Source organism: Pipistrellus hanaki (genome assembly GCF_964339955.1).
Source record: "Pipistrellus hanaki genome assembly, contig: scaffold_23, whole genome shotgun sequence".
NCBI classification, from domain to species: Eukaryota; Metazoa; Chordata; class Mammalia; order Chiroptera; family Vespertilionidae; genus Pipistrellus; species Pipistrellus hanaki.
In genome coordinates this window covers 7,738,252-7,757,780 of record NW_028182304.1, presented here as the reverse complement: position 1 = coordinate 7,757,780, position 19,529 = coordinate 7,738,252, and the positions used below count along the sequence as shown (strand labels likewise).

The 19,529-nt window shown below is 44.3% G+C and overlaps 1 protein-coding gene and 1 pseudogene across 2 annotated transcripts; both read right to left on the bottom strand.

Annotated features, from left to right (window-relative positions):
- Positions 1 to 7,085: 7,085 nt before the first annotated feature.
- On the bottom strand, positions 7,086 to 8,486 carry LOC311615867 (elongation factor 1-alpha 1-like; annotated as a pseudogene). Its single transcript has one exon. The product of its transcript is annotated as an elongation factor 1-alpha 1-like (transcript).
- A 7,207-nt stretch (positions 8,487 to 15,693) lies between these two features.
- On the bottom strand, positions 15,694 to 19,298 carry LOC311615876 (polyadenylate-binding protein 4-like; the record flags this gene model as incomplete). Its single annotated transcript, XM_084907000.1, is given in 4 exon segments — positions 15,694 to 16,234; positions 16,237 to 17,053; positions 17,057 to 17,799; positions 19,277 to 19,298. Coding segments are annotated over 4 exon segments (1,791 nt in total). The 3' UTR covers positions 15,694 to 16,025.
- Positions 19,299 to 19,529: the final 231 nt, after the last annotated feature.

Genomic DNA, 19,529 nt, shown 5'->3' with positions numbered 1-19,529 from the left:
TTTTTATTCTTATTATTCATTTGTAAATTATTTATTGTTTAAAGTATTACATATAACTCCTCTCCTTCCCCCCCCCCATTGAGCTCTTCCCAGCCACACAAAGCCTCTGCACATGCCCTTACCCCCTTCCCTTGTAGCATCTGTGTCCATTGACAATGCTTATATGAATTGGTTGATCCCTTATCCTTCCCCCTCCCTTGAATTCCATGAGAAGTTTGACAGTCTGTTCGATGCTTCTATAGCTCTGAATCTATTTTTGTTAACCAGTTTATTCTATTCATTATATTTAACAAAATATGAGGTCATGTGATACTGGTTCTTTTCTGGTCAGGACACATACATGAGTTGCAGGCTGAATTTTCACTGTGGGGTGGAGTCATGCATGTGGCACCTCATTAGCAATTCTCTCTCATCATTGATGTCTCTCTCTCTAGCTGGGCGTGTAACCATCAACCAACATACCATTGGTTTGATTCCAGATCAAGGCACATACCCACTTTGGGGGCTCCATCTCTGTAGGGGGAATGCGGGAAGCAGCTGGTCAATGATTCTCTGTCATCGATGTTTCTTCCTCTCTAAACAATCAATAAAAATTTTTCAAAAAATGAAGTGTTAAGATCGATTTGACATAACAACAACAAAGTGATTGTGAGCCATCATGTTTTCTTCAAAGTCTTGTAAGCAAATTCATGCCTTTGTCTGTCTTTACACAGGATGTCCCAGCCATAACTTTTAGGAACAGGAACCAGCCTGAAGTTGGTCTGCCTCAGCTTGGCCTATAGTGTTTGAGTTTTTTATTTCATGCAAGAAAGTTTTCACAACAGGAGTTCAGAGATTTTTTTTATTCATTATGTTTCCCTTTATTGATGAAGGTATTTTGTCCTTAACCCCTCCTATTGTCCCCTCACCCCACCAATTTTGCCCTAATTGTTTGTATCCATTGCTTATGCTTATATGCATGTGTACAAGTCCCTTGGTTGATCACTCCCTCATAACCACTCCCTCCCCTACCTTCCCTTTGTACTTCTCTGTCTCTGGATTTGTATTGGTTCATCACTCTATGTTGTACATTATATTCCACAAACGAGTGAGATCATGTGATATTTATTTTTCTCTGACTGACTTATTTCACTTATCATAATCCATGATGTTGAAAATGGTAGGAGTTCTTTCATTTTTACAGCAACACAGTAGTCCATTGTGTCAATGTACCAAAGTTTTTAAATCCACTCATCTTCAGATGGGCACATAGTCTGATCACACATCTTAGCTATTGTAAGTTGTGCTGCCATGAACATAGGGGTGCAATATCCTTTCTGATTCGTGTTTCTAGTTTTATGGGATATATTCCTAGAAGTGGGATCATTGGGTCAAATGGCAGTACCAATTTTAGTTTTTTGAGGAAAATCCATACTGTTCTCCACAGTGACCACACCAGTCTGCATTCCCGCAGCAGTACATGAGGGTTCCTTTTTCTCCGCATCCTCGCCAGCACTTGTAATTTCTTGATGTGTTGATGATAGCCATTCTGACAGGTGTGAGATGGTACCTTATTGTCCATTTGATTTGCATCTCTTGGGTGATTACTGACTTTGAGCATGTTTTTATATGTCTCATGGCTTTTTTTTTTTTCTTTTGAAAAGTATCTATTTAGGTGTGTTGCCCATTTTTTTATTGGGTTGTTTTTCTTCCACTTGTTAAGTTGTATGAGTTCTCTGTAAATGTTGGAAATTAAACACTTGTCAGAGATGACATTGGCAAATATGTTCTCCCATGCAGTGGGCTTTCTGAACATATCCCTTGTGTCCTATATTCCACCAGTTACCAGTCAGCAGGGTCAGGCATTCTCTGATATCATCCAGCATGTTCACCATGTAAAATAACAACATTCTCCACACGCCAAAGTCTCTACACATACAGAAAACCTAAATATTCTTAGTATTAATTAGATATGACAGAGGTGAGCAGGTCTTCCTTTCCAACTGGACCTTTGAAATGACTCCATGCCTCCTCCTCCAGGCTCAGTATGCGCTTCAGAATGAGGGCTGTTAGATGTGCAGCTTTGCAGAGAGAGATGTATGGAAGTCTCTTTTCCAAGGATCCAGATGGCTGCTGTCCAAGGAAATCCACCTTGACTTTGAAGATGAGAGGATGTGCTTACAGAGAAGCTCCAGTGCTGTGGTGGGTTGCTCAGTGCTGCATCCACGAGTCCGTGTTGCTCTGAATCAATAGTGTACACTCAGAGTGTTTTTTTAAAAAAAATGTATTTTATCGAGTTTTTACAGAAAGGAAGAGAGAGTTTTTACAGAGAAGGATAGAGAGTTAGAAACATCAATGAGAGAGAAACATCCACCAGCTGCCTCTTGCACACCTCCTACTGGGAATGTGCCCAAAACCAAGGTACATGCCCTTGACCAGAATCAAATTTGGGACCTTTCAGTCTGCAGGCTGATGCTGTATCCACTGAGCCAAACCGTTTTTTGCTCAGACTGGTTTTTAAAGTATATACTCTGTGGGTGTGTACATACTACCATGTGTATGTTTATAAGTTGATGTTAAAAGTACTGACTCTTTCAGCATAAACACTACAGCTCATCGAAAAGAAGGATCCCTGAGAGTAACTTGCTGCCACAATTGACAGGTGTTTGCAATGACATTTGGTCTGCTTCCTTTGTGCAGATCAGGGCTCCCTTCCTCGGGTCACCCTGAGAACACTGTCAAACCTCCAGGGTGGATTTGCCTGGCACTATCACAAGTCCCACGGAAGGCAGCCCAGTTCTGGGGCAACGGCTCAGTGATGCCATCAGGGGCCAGGCTTCCCTCTTCCCACTCTGCCAGCCTTGGCTGTTGTACCTCCCCAAGAAGTGGGCAGGAAGGGTTTTCCTTGAGAAAAGTCCTGTTAAAGTGGTCTGTGGGATTGCTTTGAAGTAAAGTTCTCTCTGTGAAACGGCCTTTCACAAGTGCTAGGTCTTTGGCTCTGCAGATGGAAGAGTTGGAGATGCAACTCCAGAAGGAAAAAGACAACAGCCAGCACTTGGAGACCATCAATAAAGTGCAGTACCAGGCCCTCATGGAGGAGCACAGCTGCTACAAGACCCTGCTGTCTCACTGCCTGGAAGTGGAGAGCAAGGCTTTCAGGCGTAGGGGGGTGCCAGCAATTGTTGGGGTGACTAGGCAGCTCTCCAGGCTTCTGTCCCCTTTGCTCTGGCCCATCATGGTTCCTTTGGATCTGCTGCTTCACAGGGAAGAGAAGTGAATGGAATGTCTCCCTCAGCGATGTGGGGTTGGTGCAGGCTGAGGGTCAGGAGTGTCCCCCAGGGGAGGGGGATATGCCCAGCTGATCTTGGCTCGGGGAAACCATGTGTCAGCATTGGGATCCCTGCTACCCTGGGGATTTCTGCCCCCTCTTCCTCTTCTCTCCCACCTAAGAACAAGGAGTGGGTGTTCATCACAGCTGTCGATGTACGGGGATGCACCTCACCAGCTTCCATGTCTTTTCTTCCCTGTAAAAGTCTCCAAGCCTGGGCTTCTTTGTGTGTTTTTAACTTTTTATTTGGGAAACTTTTGAATATATGGAAATGTACAAAATTGGATCGTGAGAGCCCCATGTACTCATTCCCGATGTCAGTACCCCATTACTCTATCTCATGTCATCTTTACCTTCATACTCCTTTTATTAAGGTAAAAGTGATGTACCTTGTAATTCACAAATCTCAACTTTGCACCTCTACCAGATCAGAGATTTGTGTGCATGTATTGATAGTTAGACAAAGTCTCCGAAGCAGACCTGGATTGCTCCAGATCCTAGGGCAGGTGCAGCGACATCCACAACCTCAGGGAGGTGTGATGTGCATGGGTTTTCAACTCAGGAGAGAGGGGGAGAGACGTGGCTAATGAGCGGCTATCCCATACGTAGAGCAGCACAGGAGAGAGCTGTCATTCACTTCCTGTACTTGTGAGATGCCCCTGATCACAGCATTTTCCTTGATTCCTCCTCAACAAGATGCTGAGAAAACACAGGTTCTTCAGAAGTGGAAGCAGCTGACGTGCTGGGAGTTTCCATCACGGGGTCATAGAGGGCATTGTCCCTGCAGAGCCTCATGCTGCCATGAGCGTGGGGGCCATGACATTCATTTGTTCATTCACCCTGTGCTTCCTGTCCACTCTCCAGGGCCTTCTACCTGTTTATCCTCCCAATTCTCCATTCTCCGGGGGTGCTGCCACATCTGCTCCTACCAGACTCTCTGTTCCTTACAGCCAGAATGAGCACCTTCTGCCTCTTGGCATTCCCCCCTCCCTCCTCCTGCACCCATCCCATATTCACATGATGCTTAGTGAGCATCTACTGGATGTGTGGTGCTGTGTCTAGATGTGGTGGGAATGCCCCCAGCTGACTACTTACGGGAGACTTGTATGGTACTACCCCTCACCAGGTGCTTACAGGCCTTATCCTTCTGGCCCTATGATGTGGTAAAACAGTATTGTGATATTCTTTTCTTTTTTTAACATTTTAAAATTAATTAATTTTTATATTTTATAGATAGGAAGGTAGAGGGACAAAGAGTTAGAAACATTGATGAGAAATATAAATCAGCTGCCTCCTGCACAACCCCAGTGTGCAACCAACATACATGCCCTTGACTGGAATCAAACCCGGGACCTTTCAGTCTGCAGGCCGATACTCTATTCACTGAGCCAAACCAGTCTCGGCTTTGTCATGATATTCTTAACATCTGCTCACATGGGGAAGGTTTCTGCAATTTGCATCTGACTGGCTCTGAAGGAGGAGTTCCTTGTCAATCTGCCGGTAGCTCCTTGCTTGATAGACCTCCTGTGTTACTTGGTAGTGTTTGCTGGTTGCACAGAGAGCTGAAGACCTTAGTGTGTCTGCAGCCAAGCTACAGGGTGGAAGGTAGACGTGTCTGCAACACAGGCTGGTGTCTCTGTGTTCACTTTTCTTGACACCTGAGTGGGATACTCACTCCTTCTTTCCCTGGAACACATTTCTTGGGTGTCAAGCCTCATCCGAGATGTTCAGTGGGGAATGAGATTCGCAGTAGGGTGGTTACAAATGATTGGAATGTGTTTGATCCCTGTGCTTTTCGAAGACACAAAAGGGAAACAGGATTTGTGGAACCTAAAGGTCCATGACCCTATTTGCCAAACCTGGATGACTTTTTTTTTTTTTCCCCCAGCATCGAGAAGCTGGATGAGAAACATCACTGCTGCCCTGGAAGCCAGGCACATGCCCTACTTCCCACTTCCCACGTTAGAGGAGCCTCCACCCATGGCTAAAGGCCACAGGACACTTGTCTTTCAGCAGCTGTCACTGCAGGTTTCTAGGTCTGAGTCACCAGGAGTATTGGCTCCTGGCAATTGGTACAAGGACAGCTTAGAGGGGTGGTAGAGTGGAGTGGGAGGGCTGCAGACAAAGGCTGCAAACCCTGGAACCCTGGGGGTCTCTATCAGCCTGTCTCTGTGTGTGGAAGTCAGGAAGCAGGTGTGCAAAGGGATTTACTTTTGTGGGGAAAAGTGAAAGGGCACGACTCATGAGGAGCTGCTGAGTCACCCTGAACAAGGGAGGTTTCAGCAGGCAGGAGGGACAGCCATGGCCTGGTCAGGGACTCCCCTTCTTCTCAGAAGCCCTCTAGAGAGGCTGTGTGGGAACCTATAAACCCTGAACAGAAAGAAAATAAAAGCCCTGAGCTGAGGGGGAGCTGAGGGGAGTGGGAGAGTACGGGCTGGACCCTGGGTGCCTGGAGGAGCAGGGTGTGTGGGTGTGCATATGTCTGTGTGCCACTGGCCCCTGGCAGCTATTTGGGCCCCACAGACAATCCTCTGGCCCCCATGATGCCTGGCCCAGCACAGGGAGAATGTTCTGGAACTAGGGGGAGGGCTCATCTGGTCCTGGTGAGAGGGATCAGCTGTCCATGTGGGTGGAATTTCTTGAATATTTTCTGGTTTCTTTGAGAAGGCTGAGGAGTTCAGAAAACAGTATTGGTGTTCCCAGCAGGCTAACAGAGAGAGGCTGCTTACACAGGGACTGGCAGGGATCCTGGAGAAGGGTCAGGTGGGATGAGGGACACTCGATTCTGGGGCTGGAGGAGACCCGTGACTATGGCCGCTGCTGTCAGCTCTGCAGAGAGAAGCCGGTCACAGAGCCTATGTAGTCTCCTGTATGTGGGTGCCTAGTGGGCGTGTTTACCACCTCAGTGAGCAGGACCAGCTCCAATATGAGGCAGCACTGCAGGAGCTGAGGAAGGAGCTGCAGGAGCTGAACATTGAGAGGGAGGCTCTGAAGCAGGCACAGGAGGTGAATGTCCTGGCCGTCCCGGAGAAGGAGAGGCTGTAGCAGGAGCCAGATAGGTAACTGCCTCTTCTCCCTGCAGTGGCATCTGCCAGGTTCCATTTAGAACAACTTCAAACTAAGCTCAAGTGAGTCTCCTGGCAATGGTGTATCATTCCCATTCCTGGCATAATCCCAGCTGGATGGTCACCAGATAAAGGCATGCTAACTGGTGGCTGGGATGGAAAGATAGCAACACTGGATGTTGCATTGTCTAGGCTTGGATGACTTCATCTCCCACTTCGATGATGGTGATGATTATATCAGGCCTGGGCCCTTCTTCCTCTACCACCAGCCATTGGTGAGGGAGAGACTGTCGATCCTCAGCACCTATTGGCGAATTCACCTCCTCACTGAGATGCATTGAACCCCCAAATCCTGAAGTTTTTTACCTAAGTAGTATAACAGAAACTTTCAGTGCTGACCAAAAGAACACACAGCTTTCTCATTAAACTTTGCTATTTTAATGGGTCTCAAAATTCTCTGACAGATTTTTGGTCATGTTGTTTCCATTAAAAAGTACTGATTTTAAAAACAAATAACTTAAAATCTGCCACACATACAAGAACCAAACGGTCCACAAAACATTCTCCTTCTCTTCTGAAGGTTTTATGATGCATTGTAGTCATTAACAAGTCTTGTATTCTTACACTGAAATGGCCAATTGAGACAAACAGTTGAGATATTTCTTCCACCACTGATTAAGACTGACTGGGGTGGCAGTTGTTGGGAGTAGTATTCACTTAGCCTTCTGAGCTTTCTGGGCAGACTTGGTGACCTTGCCAGCTCCAGCCGCCTTTTGTCCCCTTCTTTGATGACACCCACAGCAACTGTCTGTCTCATGTCACAAACAGTGAAATGGCTCTGAGGAGGTTAGTCAGAGAAGCTCTCAACACACATAGGCTTGCCAGGAATCATATCAACAATGTCAGCATCACCAGATTTCAAAACCTTGTGGCCATCTTCCAGCTTTTCCCCAGAACAACGATCAATCTTCTCCGTCAGCTCAGCAAATTTGCAAGCAATGTGAGCTGTGTGACAATCCAGCACAGGTGCATATCCAGCACTGATCTGGCCTGGGGGAAGGGGGTGTTTCAGGATAATCGCCTGAGCTATGAAGCCAGTTGATTCCATTGGTGGATCATTTTTGCTGTCATCAGCCACATTGCCACAGCGAACATCTTTGACAGACACATTCTTGATGTTGAGGCCCACATTGTCCCCAGGAAGAGCTTCACTCAAAGCCTCATTGTGAATTTCAACAGACTTTACTTCAGTGGTAACACTGACTGGAGCAAAGGTGACCACCATGCTGGGCTTGAGAACACCAGTCTCCACTATACCCACAGAGACAGTACCAATACCAACAATTCTGTAGACATCCTGGAGGGGCAGGCACAGGGGCTTGCCAGTTGGACGAGTTGGTGGCAAGATGCAATCCAGAGCTTCAAGCAGTGTGGCTCCACTGGCATTGCCATCTACACGGGTGACCTTCCATCTCTTGAACCAAGGCAAATTAGCACTTGGCTCCAGCATGTTGTCACCATTCCAACCAGAAGTTGGCACAAATGCTGCTGTGTCCTGGCTGTAGCCAATTTTCTCAATGTAGGTGCTGACTTATTTAACAATTTCCTCGTATCTTTTCTGGCTGTAGGGTGGCTCAGTGGGATCCATTTTGTTAATGCCAACAATCAACTATCCCACCCAATGTGTAGACAAGGAGAGCATGCTCACTGGTCTGTCCATTCTTGGAGATGCCTGCTCCAAATTCACCAACACCAGCAGCAGCAATCAGGACTGCACCGTCAGCCTGAGATGTGCCTGTAATCATATTTCTTAATGAAGTATCTGTGCTCTGGGGCCCCAATGATGGTCACATAATACTTGCTGGTTTTGAATTTCCACAGGGATATTTCAATGATGATACCTCACTCTTGTTCAGCTTTCAGTTTATCTAAGGCCCAGGCTTGAAGGAGCCCTTCCCCACCTCAGCAGCCTCCTTCTAAAATTTCTCGATGGTTCTTTTGTCGATGATCCCACCACATTTGTAGATCAGATGGCCAGTAGTAGTAGACTTGCCGGGATCTAGGTGTCCACTGACCACGATGTTGATGTGAGTCTTTTCCTTTCCCATCTTGGGTTTGAGTTCACGGTGTTTTGCAACACACTGGTGTTCAGGCAGCAAACTCGGTGGGGAAAGCTGGTAAAGCTTTCTGAGACGGTTCCTAGGCTCTGTCAAATAGGGATCATATTCACCGAATGGAATTGTTGTGATTAAAGGCAATCACTGGTATAGAAAGTTCCTGGCCCTAAGAAGGGTTCCCTGCCCTTTAGGGCAATTTTTCGTACATCTGGCAAATATTGCCAGTAAAGATTAGTTCCCAGTCTTGCTGCTCTGAGGAGCAAGCTAGGGAAGCTAAAGGCCAGGCCTTTGTAATAACCCACTCTTGCCACAGCAAGCCAGTGTGGAAGGGAAGCCCTAATGCTTCACACCTGGGTAGGGGGCTCTCTATGCTCATTGCCCATTCCAGGCAATTGAATGCACATGGAATCAAACCTGCCCAGAGCTGCTCGGGGTGGGGAGAGGGCAGGATTTCCAGAGGACTGACAGAATGAAAGACCAATCTCAGGCCTGCTCTGCTGCTTTGCTTGCTTTAAAAGCCTGGCAGGTGCCTAATGACTCTGGAAGTGGCAGATTCTGTACTAGCTGGTGGTAAGAGCTGGTTGCAGTGCTTTGTTTTGATTCCTGGTGGAGTAGGTCGTGAACTTCTATCATAAGAAGGTGCTGGCTGTGGGGGAGTTGGGGATGTGGGAGGCAGGATGCCCATTCCGGGTGTGGGGCTGGTGGGTCTTCCAGAGCCCCTTCTGGGCCCTGAGCGAGGGTGTCACACTGTCATTTACTAGCCTGTGACTTGGGACAGGATGGGAATGTGTCTTCTCACCTTTCAGATAAACCTTACCCGCCCTCGCTGGTTTGGCTCCTCCAAATAGAGCATTGGCCTGGGGACTGATCCCGGGTTTTTTTCGGCCAAGGGCACATGCCTGGGTTGCAGGCTCCATCCCCAATGGAGCCTGCAGAAGGCAGCCGATCAATGATGGTCTCTCTTCATTGATGTTTCTCTCTCTCTCTTTCTCTATTTTTCAAAAAGAAGACATGCATAAGGCTAATTTTAAAAGGTGTACTTTAAAAATATATAAATACATGAAATGAAAGTTGCATGTTAATTTTGTGTTAGAATAAGAGGGCCATGTCTGGTGCTTTGAGCTGGATATTCTGGGCGCTGGGTCTGCTCCAAGGAGATGTTCCCTGGGCTGTGGGTGCTGGGGCAGGCCAGGCCTCAGCACCCAGCCTCACAAGTCACTCTGGGCACCGCCTGGCTACCCTGGAGGGCTCCCCTAGCCTTGAAGTGGCCAGATCCCCATCTCGCCCTGACAAGCAGTCCCATCTCTCTGACTGGCAGCAGCAGCAGGTGTGGCAAATGGATGGGACTGCTTGGCCCCAGCATGCTGCAAACTACCTGTGTCACACACGTGTGGCTCATTCCCTCTTTTCTTCCTTCCCTGCCTCCCTAGCCCCTGCACTAGGTTGGGTAGCCCCCTAAGGGGCACCAGAAGACAGGCAGGAGGGGTTTGAGCCTCCTACCCAGCCTGCTTCCATTGTAGGCTGCACATTTCCCCTTTTCTCACATGGGCACTACTCACAAGGAACTAGCCTTGCCCACTCCCACCCCCTGCACCTCCCCATGTAGGTATGGGATCCTGTACAAATCTCCGTCCTTTCCTATTTCAGTATTGTTATTTTTTACTTGAAGGATAGGAGAATTACAGGGCTCATACTTCAGGTTACAAGTCCTTGTTTAAGAAGTAATCCTGCATAGTGGACTACATTCCAGCTTGTGCATAAAGGATATTCATGGCTGGAAAAGGCCTAAAGTTGTATTCGAAAGACCTTTAACCTTCAGTCTGTTTCAAGATTAGTTTCCTCTTGTGGGGTTCTTTTAAAATCATTATCTTCCCAATTAATATCTGAATAATTTAATTCTAAATATATTCCACCCTTCTGAAAGAGGATTTGTGGCCGTCCTGATTTCAAGAAAATCTCAGCTGCTTTGTCTGTGAAGTGACCCATTCTTTCACTGCTTCACTAATTCATTTTTGGGGACATCCTGTATATTGCCCTATAACATTCCCTAACTAGAAGGGAACTGTTTCAGATTTAGCTGTCCCTGCCATTTGTATAGGAGATTTATTCCAAGGGAGAGTGCTTCTTAATTGAGGAGGGTTTAAGATCAGATAAAGTAGCCCCAGTATCTACAAGGACCTTAGTAATCTCCTCTTTTACAGTGATTTCAATTTTTCTGAAAGTATTAATAAGGAGAAGGGGAGTCTTAGTTGGTTTGGCTCAGTGGATAGAGCATTGACCTGGGAACTGAAGGCTACTGGCTTTGATTCCAGTCAAAGGCACATGCCCAGGTTGGGGGCTTGATCCCCAGTAGGGGTCATGCAGGAGGCAGCAGATAAATGATTCTCATCAGTGATGTTTTTCTCTCTCCCTCTCTGAAATTAATGAAAATATATTTTTGAAAAAATAAGAAGGGGAAATAACCTCTCATTGTCCTCAGAGCAACCTTATATTTGCTTCTGTTTATTTTTCTAAATCATATTTTAGTTTTCTACAGCCTTCCTTTTTTGCTGTTTTTTGTTTATTTTTTTGTTAATTCTCCCCTGAGTAATTTTTTTTTTTTTTTTTTTTTTTTTTTTTTTTTTTTTGAGAGAGAGTGGAAGAGTGAGGGAAAGACATAGAGAAATCGATGCAGGAGAAACATATCAAGTGGTTGCCTCCTGCACAACCTTCAACCAGGGCTCAGGCCTGGGAGGAGCCTGCAACTGAGAATTGTGCCCTTGACATTAATAAAACACGGGACCCTTTTGGTCTGCAGGCCAAAGCTCTATCCATTGAGCCAAACTGACTAGGGCTCCTTTGATTTTTAGAGCTAGTGAAAGGGAGGCGGGAAAGAGGGAGAGAGGGGCAGAAAGAAAGGATGAGAGAGAGAGAGAGAGAGAGAGGAGAAAGAGAGAAGGAGAATAGAGGAGAGGGAGGAAAATATTGATATGAAAGAGAAAAACCAATTGGTTGCCTCCCATTCACACCCTGACTAAGGCCAGGGATCCAGCCTTCAACTGAGTTATATACTAGCTGTACGGGTTAATTATGTGGATTTTGTAATCAAAGAAAACAGGATAATTTCAAGAGAAACATCAAAAGTGCTTTATTTAAAGTAATGTCCATTGCTAGCTACACATTTCCCTCATCTTTCAAGTAATTTGTGGATACCGTCCCAATAGAACTTTTCTTGTTTTAAGGCAGACCATTCAGAGACCCAATTTTCCACTTCTTCTTATGTTTTGAGGTGCTGCTCAGAAAGTAGGTTTGCCATTGATCAGAACAAGTGGCAATCTGAAGGAATAAGGTCTGGTGAATATGGCGGGTGGGTTAATTCTTCCCAGGCAAGATCTTTTAACATGCCTTCAACTGGTTTTGAAGTGTGTGATGGTGTGTCCCCATGAAGCAAATTACAATGCCAGGTCTTCTGGCCCATTCTGGTCGTTTTATGATCAAAATGTGGTTCAAATTGATTATTTGTTGTTTGGAGGGATCAGTATTAACGGTTTCACCTGGTTTTAATGGTTTCACCTGGTTTTAGAAGCTCATAATATACCGCACTTTCCTGATCCCATCAAACCCAGAGCATTGTCTTCTTTCCAAATCGATTTGGCCTTGCATTCAATGTTGATGGCTGACCTGGATCAATCCATGATTTTATGTATTTGGGATTCTCAAAATGAATCCATACTGCATTGCCAGTCAAAATTCGATGCAACAAAAGATTTTTTGTGCTGTTGAAGCAACATTTTACTGATGACTTTTCAGTTTTCCATTTGTCTTTCATTCAGTTGATGTGGCACCCCTTTTCTTTCCTTTAAAAACTATCTAATTGCTTGTATATGATTAGAAATTGTTTGTGGAGCAACCATTCATCTTTTTGTAAGTTGTTTTTGAGTTTGACATGCACCTTTATCCAATAATGCTTATAATGTTGGTCTTCAAACTTTTTCAGTTGATCTGGACATTCTTTGTTGTTCACATTGAAATCATCACTTTTAAAGCATTTAAGCAAGTGTTCACAAGTATCTTGAGATGGAGCATGTTCACCATAAGCTTCCAGAAATATTCAGCAGCACTTTTCTTCAAAATAAAATAAAATAATGAATTAAAACTTCCTGCAAATGCCCCCCCCTCTCTCTCATGAAATTTGACATTTTTAAGTGTAAAAATATCTATGATGTTATCAACTTCAGAAAATGTGACAAATGAAGTTCTGAAGCTTGTTGTCAATACAACAAAATAATATGCATATTATATTGCATATATATCAACATATGTGTAACTCCATCTATTGAGAAAAAAAAAATCTGCCGAAACCGGTTTGGCTCAGTGGATCCAGTGTCGGCCTGCGGACTGAAAGGTCTCAGGTTCGATTCCGGTTAAGGGCATGTACCTTGGTTGCGAGCACATCCCCAGTAGGGGGTGTGCAAGATGCAGCTGATAGATGATTCTCTCTCATCGATGTTTCTAACTCACTATCGCCTCTCTCTTCCTCTCTGTAAAAAATCAATAAAATATATTAAAAAAAAAAAAAGATCTGTATTATTAAGGACTACACCTAGTGTCCTTGACTGGGAATCAAGGGGAATTGAACCCGAGTCTCTTTGGTCTGTGGTGCAATGCTCTAATCACTGACCTAACCAGCCGGGCTGTAAATACTTCTCTTAGTGTGTCAGAGGCAGTGGCTTATGCAGCTGATTTCTCTTTTGCTTTCCAGTGAAGTGCTTGAGGAGGAGTGATATTATGTCTCCAGGAAGCCCTGAGTCACCTTTGGGAAATATGGGAATTCATTGGGATTACTGAGGACCAGCAGTTACAAAGAATTCAGGATGTACATATGCATAGCAAGGTGAGTTTACTGCTATGATTTGCAGGAGGACATGGGTATTAAATTTTTGAAATTACTGGTGTTTGAGTATTATTTGTTGTTTGGTGTTTCCCCCCCCCCCCCCTTAGTTCCAAACTTTTATGGGGATGTTTTTTCTCCGATAGGACCTACTGGGTAAAATGATTGCTGAAGAGGAAAGTCTGAAGGAAAGGCTCATTAAAAGCATAGGCAACTGTCCAAAAGAGTTGGCTGTCCTGTGCAGCAAGTTGCATGTTGAGCTATTTCAGGTACACAGGGACTGGGCTCCTGTTTGGGTCTGAGATTGAGGCAGGAGCTTTGCCTTTAGGCTGAGTGGAGGGTTTCTGTATCAGGGTGGTCCTGGACACGAGAAGGGGGGGAAATGGGCTGCCTAGCCAAACCAGTTCCAGCAGTCATTTTTAAAATTAATTTCTTTATTGATTAAGGTACCACATATTTGTCCTCAACAAGGAGAGGATCATGACTATGACACTAATAGTGTGTGTTATTTTATTTTTCTTTTCAGAAATCCATGATATGATTATTTTAGCCTCTTATATGAAAGGAGACAGACTTCCACTGAGTATTCTGACAACTGTTCTAGAGATATAGTTTTAGATTTAAACATATATACTTTTGAACTTGAAACATAAACAGTTTATTTTTTATAATTCTGTCCCAGGGAATTATTTATTAATTTGAGGGAGAAAGGAATGGGTGGAAGGAAGAGAGAATGAGAAAGAGAGAGAGAGAAGGAGAGAGAGAGGAAGAGAGGGATAGAGACAGATAAAGAAAATAAAAGCCGAAACTGATTTAGAGCATCAGTCTCTGGACTAAAAGGTCCCAGGTTCGATTCCTGTCAAGGGCATGCACCTTGGTTGTGGGCACATCCCTTGTAGGGAGTGTGCAGGAGGCAGCTGATCAATGATTCTCTCTCATCGATCTTTCTAACTCTCTATCCCTCTCTCTTCCTATATGTAAAAAATCAACAAAATATACTTTTAAAAAATGAAATAAAAAAAGTAGCATAATAGAAAAAGGAATCATGGATCAATTGCCTCCTCTTTGCTTTGTGAACAAGAATTTATTTTACAAACTACCCTGTTTTCCCCAAAAATAAGACAGTGTCTTATATTAATTTTTGCTCCCAAAGATGTGCTAGGTCTTATTTTTAGGGCATGTCTTATTTTTCCATGAAGAAGAATATGGTACACATTTATTGTTAAATGAAAATAAAGAACATTTATTACCTGTATACAGTAGGGTAGTACGGTAGTTGTCAACACAAACCAGACAAACTGTGAATCCTACAGTATCAAGAATTTACTCATTTATTCAATGACAATCATCTCATCATCTTCTGGAACATCATCATAACAATCCAATTCCTGAATTTCCTGGTGAATTTCTTGTTACTCCATTTCTTTCAGAATCAGTGGACCAAATCTCTCATGTTTGGCCTAGGGCAGGGGTCTTCAAACTACGGCCTGCGGGCCACATGCAGCCCCCAGGGGAGTCTGATCCTGCCCGCCAGGTTTTTTGGGCAGTGAGCACAGCCAAGGTGTTACAGTAGGAATTAGTAGTTCATATAGTCCGGCCCTCCAGCTCTCTGAGGGACCGTGATCTGGCCCCCACTTTAAAAAGTTTGAGGACCCTTGGCCTAGGGGGTGGCGGGGGCTAATTTTCGGGGGATGCCTTATATTCACTCAGAAGGAAACCTGTAAGTAGGTCTTATTTTTGGAGGATGTCTTATTTTCAGGGAAACACAGTAGTTAGTTATGTGCCCTTAGCATATATCAAACAAGTCATCTATTTTTGGGGGTGTGCTTTACAGCAGGATGCTCCAAACCACTGAGCCCCCTGAGCAGGACAGCACCTTAATTCTGTTTTTTAAAAACTTTTTTAAAAAGTTCTTTATCCTTTAAAGTATTAACCCTTTGCACTCTGCTGTCCCCTCTCAGGGGACATCGGAATTCTAGTATATCACTCGGATGTCCCCTCTCAGGGGGGACATTGCAGTTAATTATTGATTACGGGGAATTGAGTTAATTCAACGCACGTGTCCGCCGCAAAGTAGCGTCGAGTAGCTGGTAGCCAATGTCCAGAATGGTTCGGAGTGCAAAGGGTTAAGTTTCCTTTTCCCCCCATTGATCTCTTCCTGGCCACCGCATCCCCCTACTGTCTGTGTACATTGATTATGTTCATATGCATGCATACAAGTTCTTTGGTTGATCTCTTAACACCTCCCCACACCTTTCCTGCCTTCCTTCGCAGGTTAGACATTCTGTTTGGTGCTTCTATGAATTTGTTTCTATTTTTTTTTTTTTTTGGCAGTTTTATGGAGTTTTTTCTTTATTGTGAAACTTAAAGACTTAGATACATCAAATAAAACCAATTTCTGGAGGAGGGGGAAAGATCAAAACCCACAACAGGAGAAAAAAAAAAGTTAACACTGTCTGAGCCGTAGCAGAACCCAGAACATATATTTTTTTAATTGAAAAATTATAGGTAATTCATAGTTGACCTTTTGATACAAAATGACCTATTAAATTTGCAATTTGTGGTTCTTAGTGTTGAGGTCCATAGGACAAGCTAGGAAGTCTTCAAGCCTTGAGCTGAATTTCATGAGGGGTTATTTGGCTTTTGAATCGTTTTTTTTTCTTTGCCTAAGAGGTAGCAGCAGCAACAGTGCCCACCTTCTGGGCAGCTTCTTTCTTGGCATGATGAGCCTGTAGAACTGCCACAGCTACATCCACCTTGGAGCGGAGAGACTCGGGGGACTCCAGCATGTGCAGCAGCTCAGAGTTGTCGATCTCTAGAAGCATTCCCGTAATCTTTCCAGCCAGGTTCGAATGCATGGTTTGGATGAGAGGAACAAACGTTCACCCAGCATCTGCTTCTGTTCCTGAGGGGGTGCTGCGGCCAGCATGGAGGCAGTCAGGGGCTCCTGCCCCTGCACATGGACCGCAGGCTGGGGTGCCTGCAGAGGTGGTATGGCAGGGTGAGGGCTGCGGACACTGGAGGCATACTTGAAAGGTGCAACAGCCCAAGGAGCAGCAGTAGCCACAGCAGCGCGAGGTGCTAAGTTCTGCACAGCTGTGGGAACACCGCCAGACTGGCAGCTGTCAGTCAGCCCTTGCTGGGCGGCACCAGCCCCACGAAAGTCCATAGCCAAGCGGTCCGGGCACTCAGACCCGACTCTCTGAGCAGTAGTAGGGAGGCCACGAGAGGCAGGAGCATTACCAGTTGGAGCCAGATGACGAAGAGTTGGACGAGGCCCAGACGGGCGTATAGCACTTGGCATTCCTTGGAAGCCTTGAGGTCTCCCACCTTGCTGCCAGCGTGGATTAGGTCTCATTTGTGCTATCTGGTTAGGTGTATAATATGGAGGCCTTCCCTGAGCCTGTTGAACTGCTGGCACAAAGTAGCCACCAGCTTCAGGCTGGAACTGATTTAAGATGGCATTGGCAGGGAGTGCTCTCATTCCAGTCACCCGCTGCATATACTGGTTGGTCAGATGAGCCTTTCGCTCTTCCTTCCTCTGGGCCAGGGCGACATACAGTGGCTTGGAGCTCACGATGCGTCCATTCATCTCAGTGACTGCTTTGGTAGCCTCTTCAAGAGATGAGAAGCAGACAAAGCCAATCCCTTTGCTTCTCCCATCCTCCAGCATTACCTTAGCACTGGTGATGGATCAGAAAGGAGAAAACTCTTTCCTTAACTTCTCATCATCAATAGTGTCATCCAAGTTCTTAATGTAGAGATTCACCCCCTGATATCGACTAATTCTCTCCTGTTTTAGCTGTTCAAATTCCTGTTTTAACTCGGCCTGCTGTTCCACTTTCTTCTGTGCACGGCCTACAAAAATGACTTTCCCACTGATTTCTTTTCTATTCATCTCTTCCACAGCCTTATTGGCACCCTCGTGTTTTTTGTAACTCACAAAGCCAAAGCCTTTGGATTTCCCAGTGGGATCTCTCAACACCTTAACATTTAAGGTCTTACCAAACTGGCTGAACAGCTCTTTCAGACTCTCATCATCCACCTCTTCCCCAAAGTTTTTGATATACACATTAGTGAATTCCTTGGCTTTGGCACCAAGCTCGGCTTCCCGCTCTTTCTGAGACTTGAATCTGCCCACAAACACTTTGCGGTCATTGAGGAGCATGCCGTTCATCTTCTCGATGGCCTTGTCTGCAGCCTCGTCTGCAGCCTCTTGGGTCTTGAAGTGAACGAAGGCATAACCATTAGAGCCGTTCTCGTCACACACCACCTTGCAGGACAGAATGTTTCCAAACGCAGAAAAAGTATCATAAAGTGCTTTGTTATCTATAGATTTGTCCAAGTTCTTGATGAAGACTTTTCCCACACCAGATTTTCTCAAAGAGGGATCCCTTTGAGACCACATGATATGGATTGGCTCTTGGCCTTCTGTATGTCCTCTTTGGAGAGTGTCTATTTAGCTTCTTTGCCCAGTTTTTGATTGGATTGTTTATCTTCCTTTTGTTAAGTTGTATGTGTTCCCTATAAATATTGGAGATTGGGTCTTTATCAGAGATAACATTGGCAAATATGTTCTTCCATGCAGTGGACTTTCTTGTTTCTTTGTTTTCTTTAAAATTTATATTTTATTGATTTCAGAGAGGAAGGGAGAGGAATTAAGAGAGAAAAACGTCAATGACAACGGAATCATTTATCGGCGGCCTACACAACTTGGTCATGTATTCTTGACTGACATTGAACCCAGGGCCCTTCAGTTCACAGGCCGACACTAGCCACTGAGACAAACCAGCTAAGGCTTTCTTGTTGTTTTGTTTATGGTTTCTTTTGCTATGCAGAAACTTTTTATTTTGATGTAATCCCATTTGTCTATTTTCTCCTTAGTTTCCATTGCTTTAGGTAGTAGCTGTATAAGCACCTTAATTCTTAACGTTTCCTTTCAGAGATTACATTAATATGACTCAACATTTGTGGGGTCCCAAACTTTCTGTGCTTTGGAAGGCACATGATAATGGCAGAAAATCACTCTTTGTGCAATATTGGCTTCTTTTGCATTTGCTAACCAAGGAATTGAAATAAAGTCTACATGGCTCAGGGCATCCAGGTAGACATGTTCTCTGACCTGGACTGAAACCAGTGAGCTTTTAGGGCAAGGGATACTGCCCAACCAACAGAAGTGCAATGGTCAGGAAAGAGATTAAACTTATGTTATTATTTACTAACTATTGTATTAATTTCCATACCAACAACTGTAAACCTACTTTAATACACCCTAAACTTACCTCCTGCCCTTCTTTGTGCCTTCCCCAGCTATAAATACAATCACTCATTTTCCTTTCTTGAAAAGATTACTTTATATTTTTCATAATATAAAACACTATATTTTGTGTAAGCCTTAACAAATATTAAATTCTTTCATGCTACATAGTTATTTTGTGAATGAACACTAATTCTTCACATATATATATTAAGAATATATATATATATATATATATATATATATATATATATATATATTTCACAAAATAATTGATTCCTTACAGAGAGGAAGAGAGACGGATAGAGTTAGAAACATCGATGAGAGAGAATCATTGATCAGGTGCCTCCTGCACACGCCCCACTGGGGATATGCCCACAACCAAGGTACCTGCCCTTGACCAGAATCCAACCAGAGACCCTTCAGTCCGCAAGGTGAAGATCTATCCACTGAGCCAAACCAGTTTTGGCCCCCTAATACATTTTTATGGTGAGAATTTCTTTATGCATGTATTTACACTGCCTTTATTTCTTTGGATGAAAAGTCTGGTCAGAAAATTTTGCCTATTTTTAAAATGAGTTAATGACTTAAACAATAGGCAGATAGTTCACCATCTAAGAAATCTTATTTCTTTCAGCATCCCAGCTTTAATAACTGTACCCTCAAAATCTTCTGAACTCATGTTGTGAAATCTTTTCTATATAAAGTCAAGAATTCACATACCGTAGGCAAACCTGAAGCACACCTGTTTTAGGCTGGTTATGCCTGGGACATCCTCTGTAAAGACAGATCATGACATGACTTAGCTTACAAGCCTTGGGAGAAAATGTGATGGCCCACACTCACTTTGGTGTTGTTGAGTCAAATCAATCTTAACATTATTCCTTTTTTAAAATGTTTTATTTAATTTTTA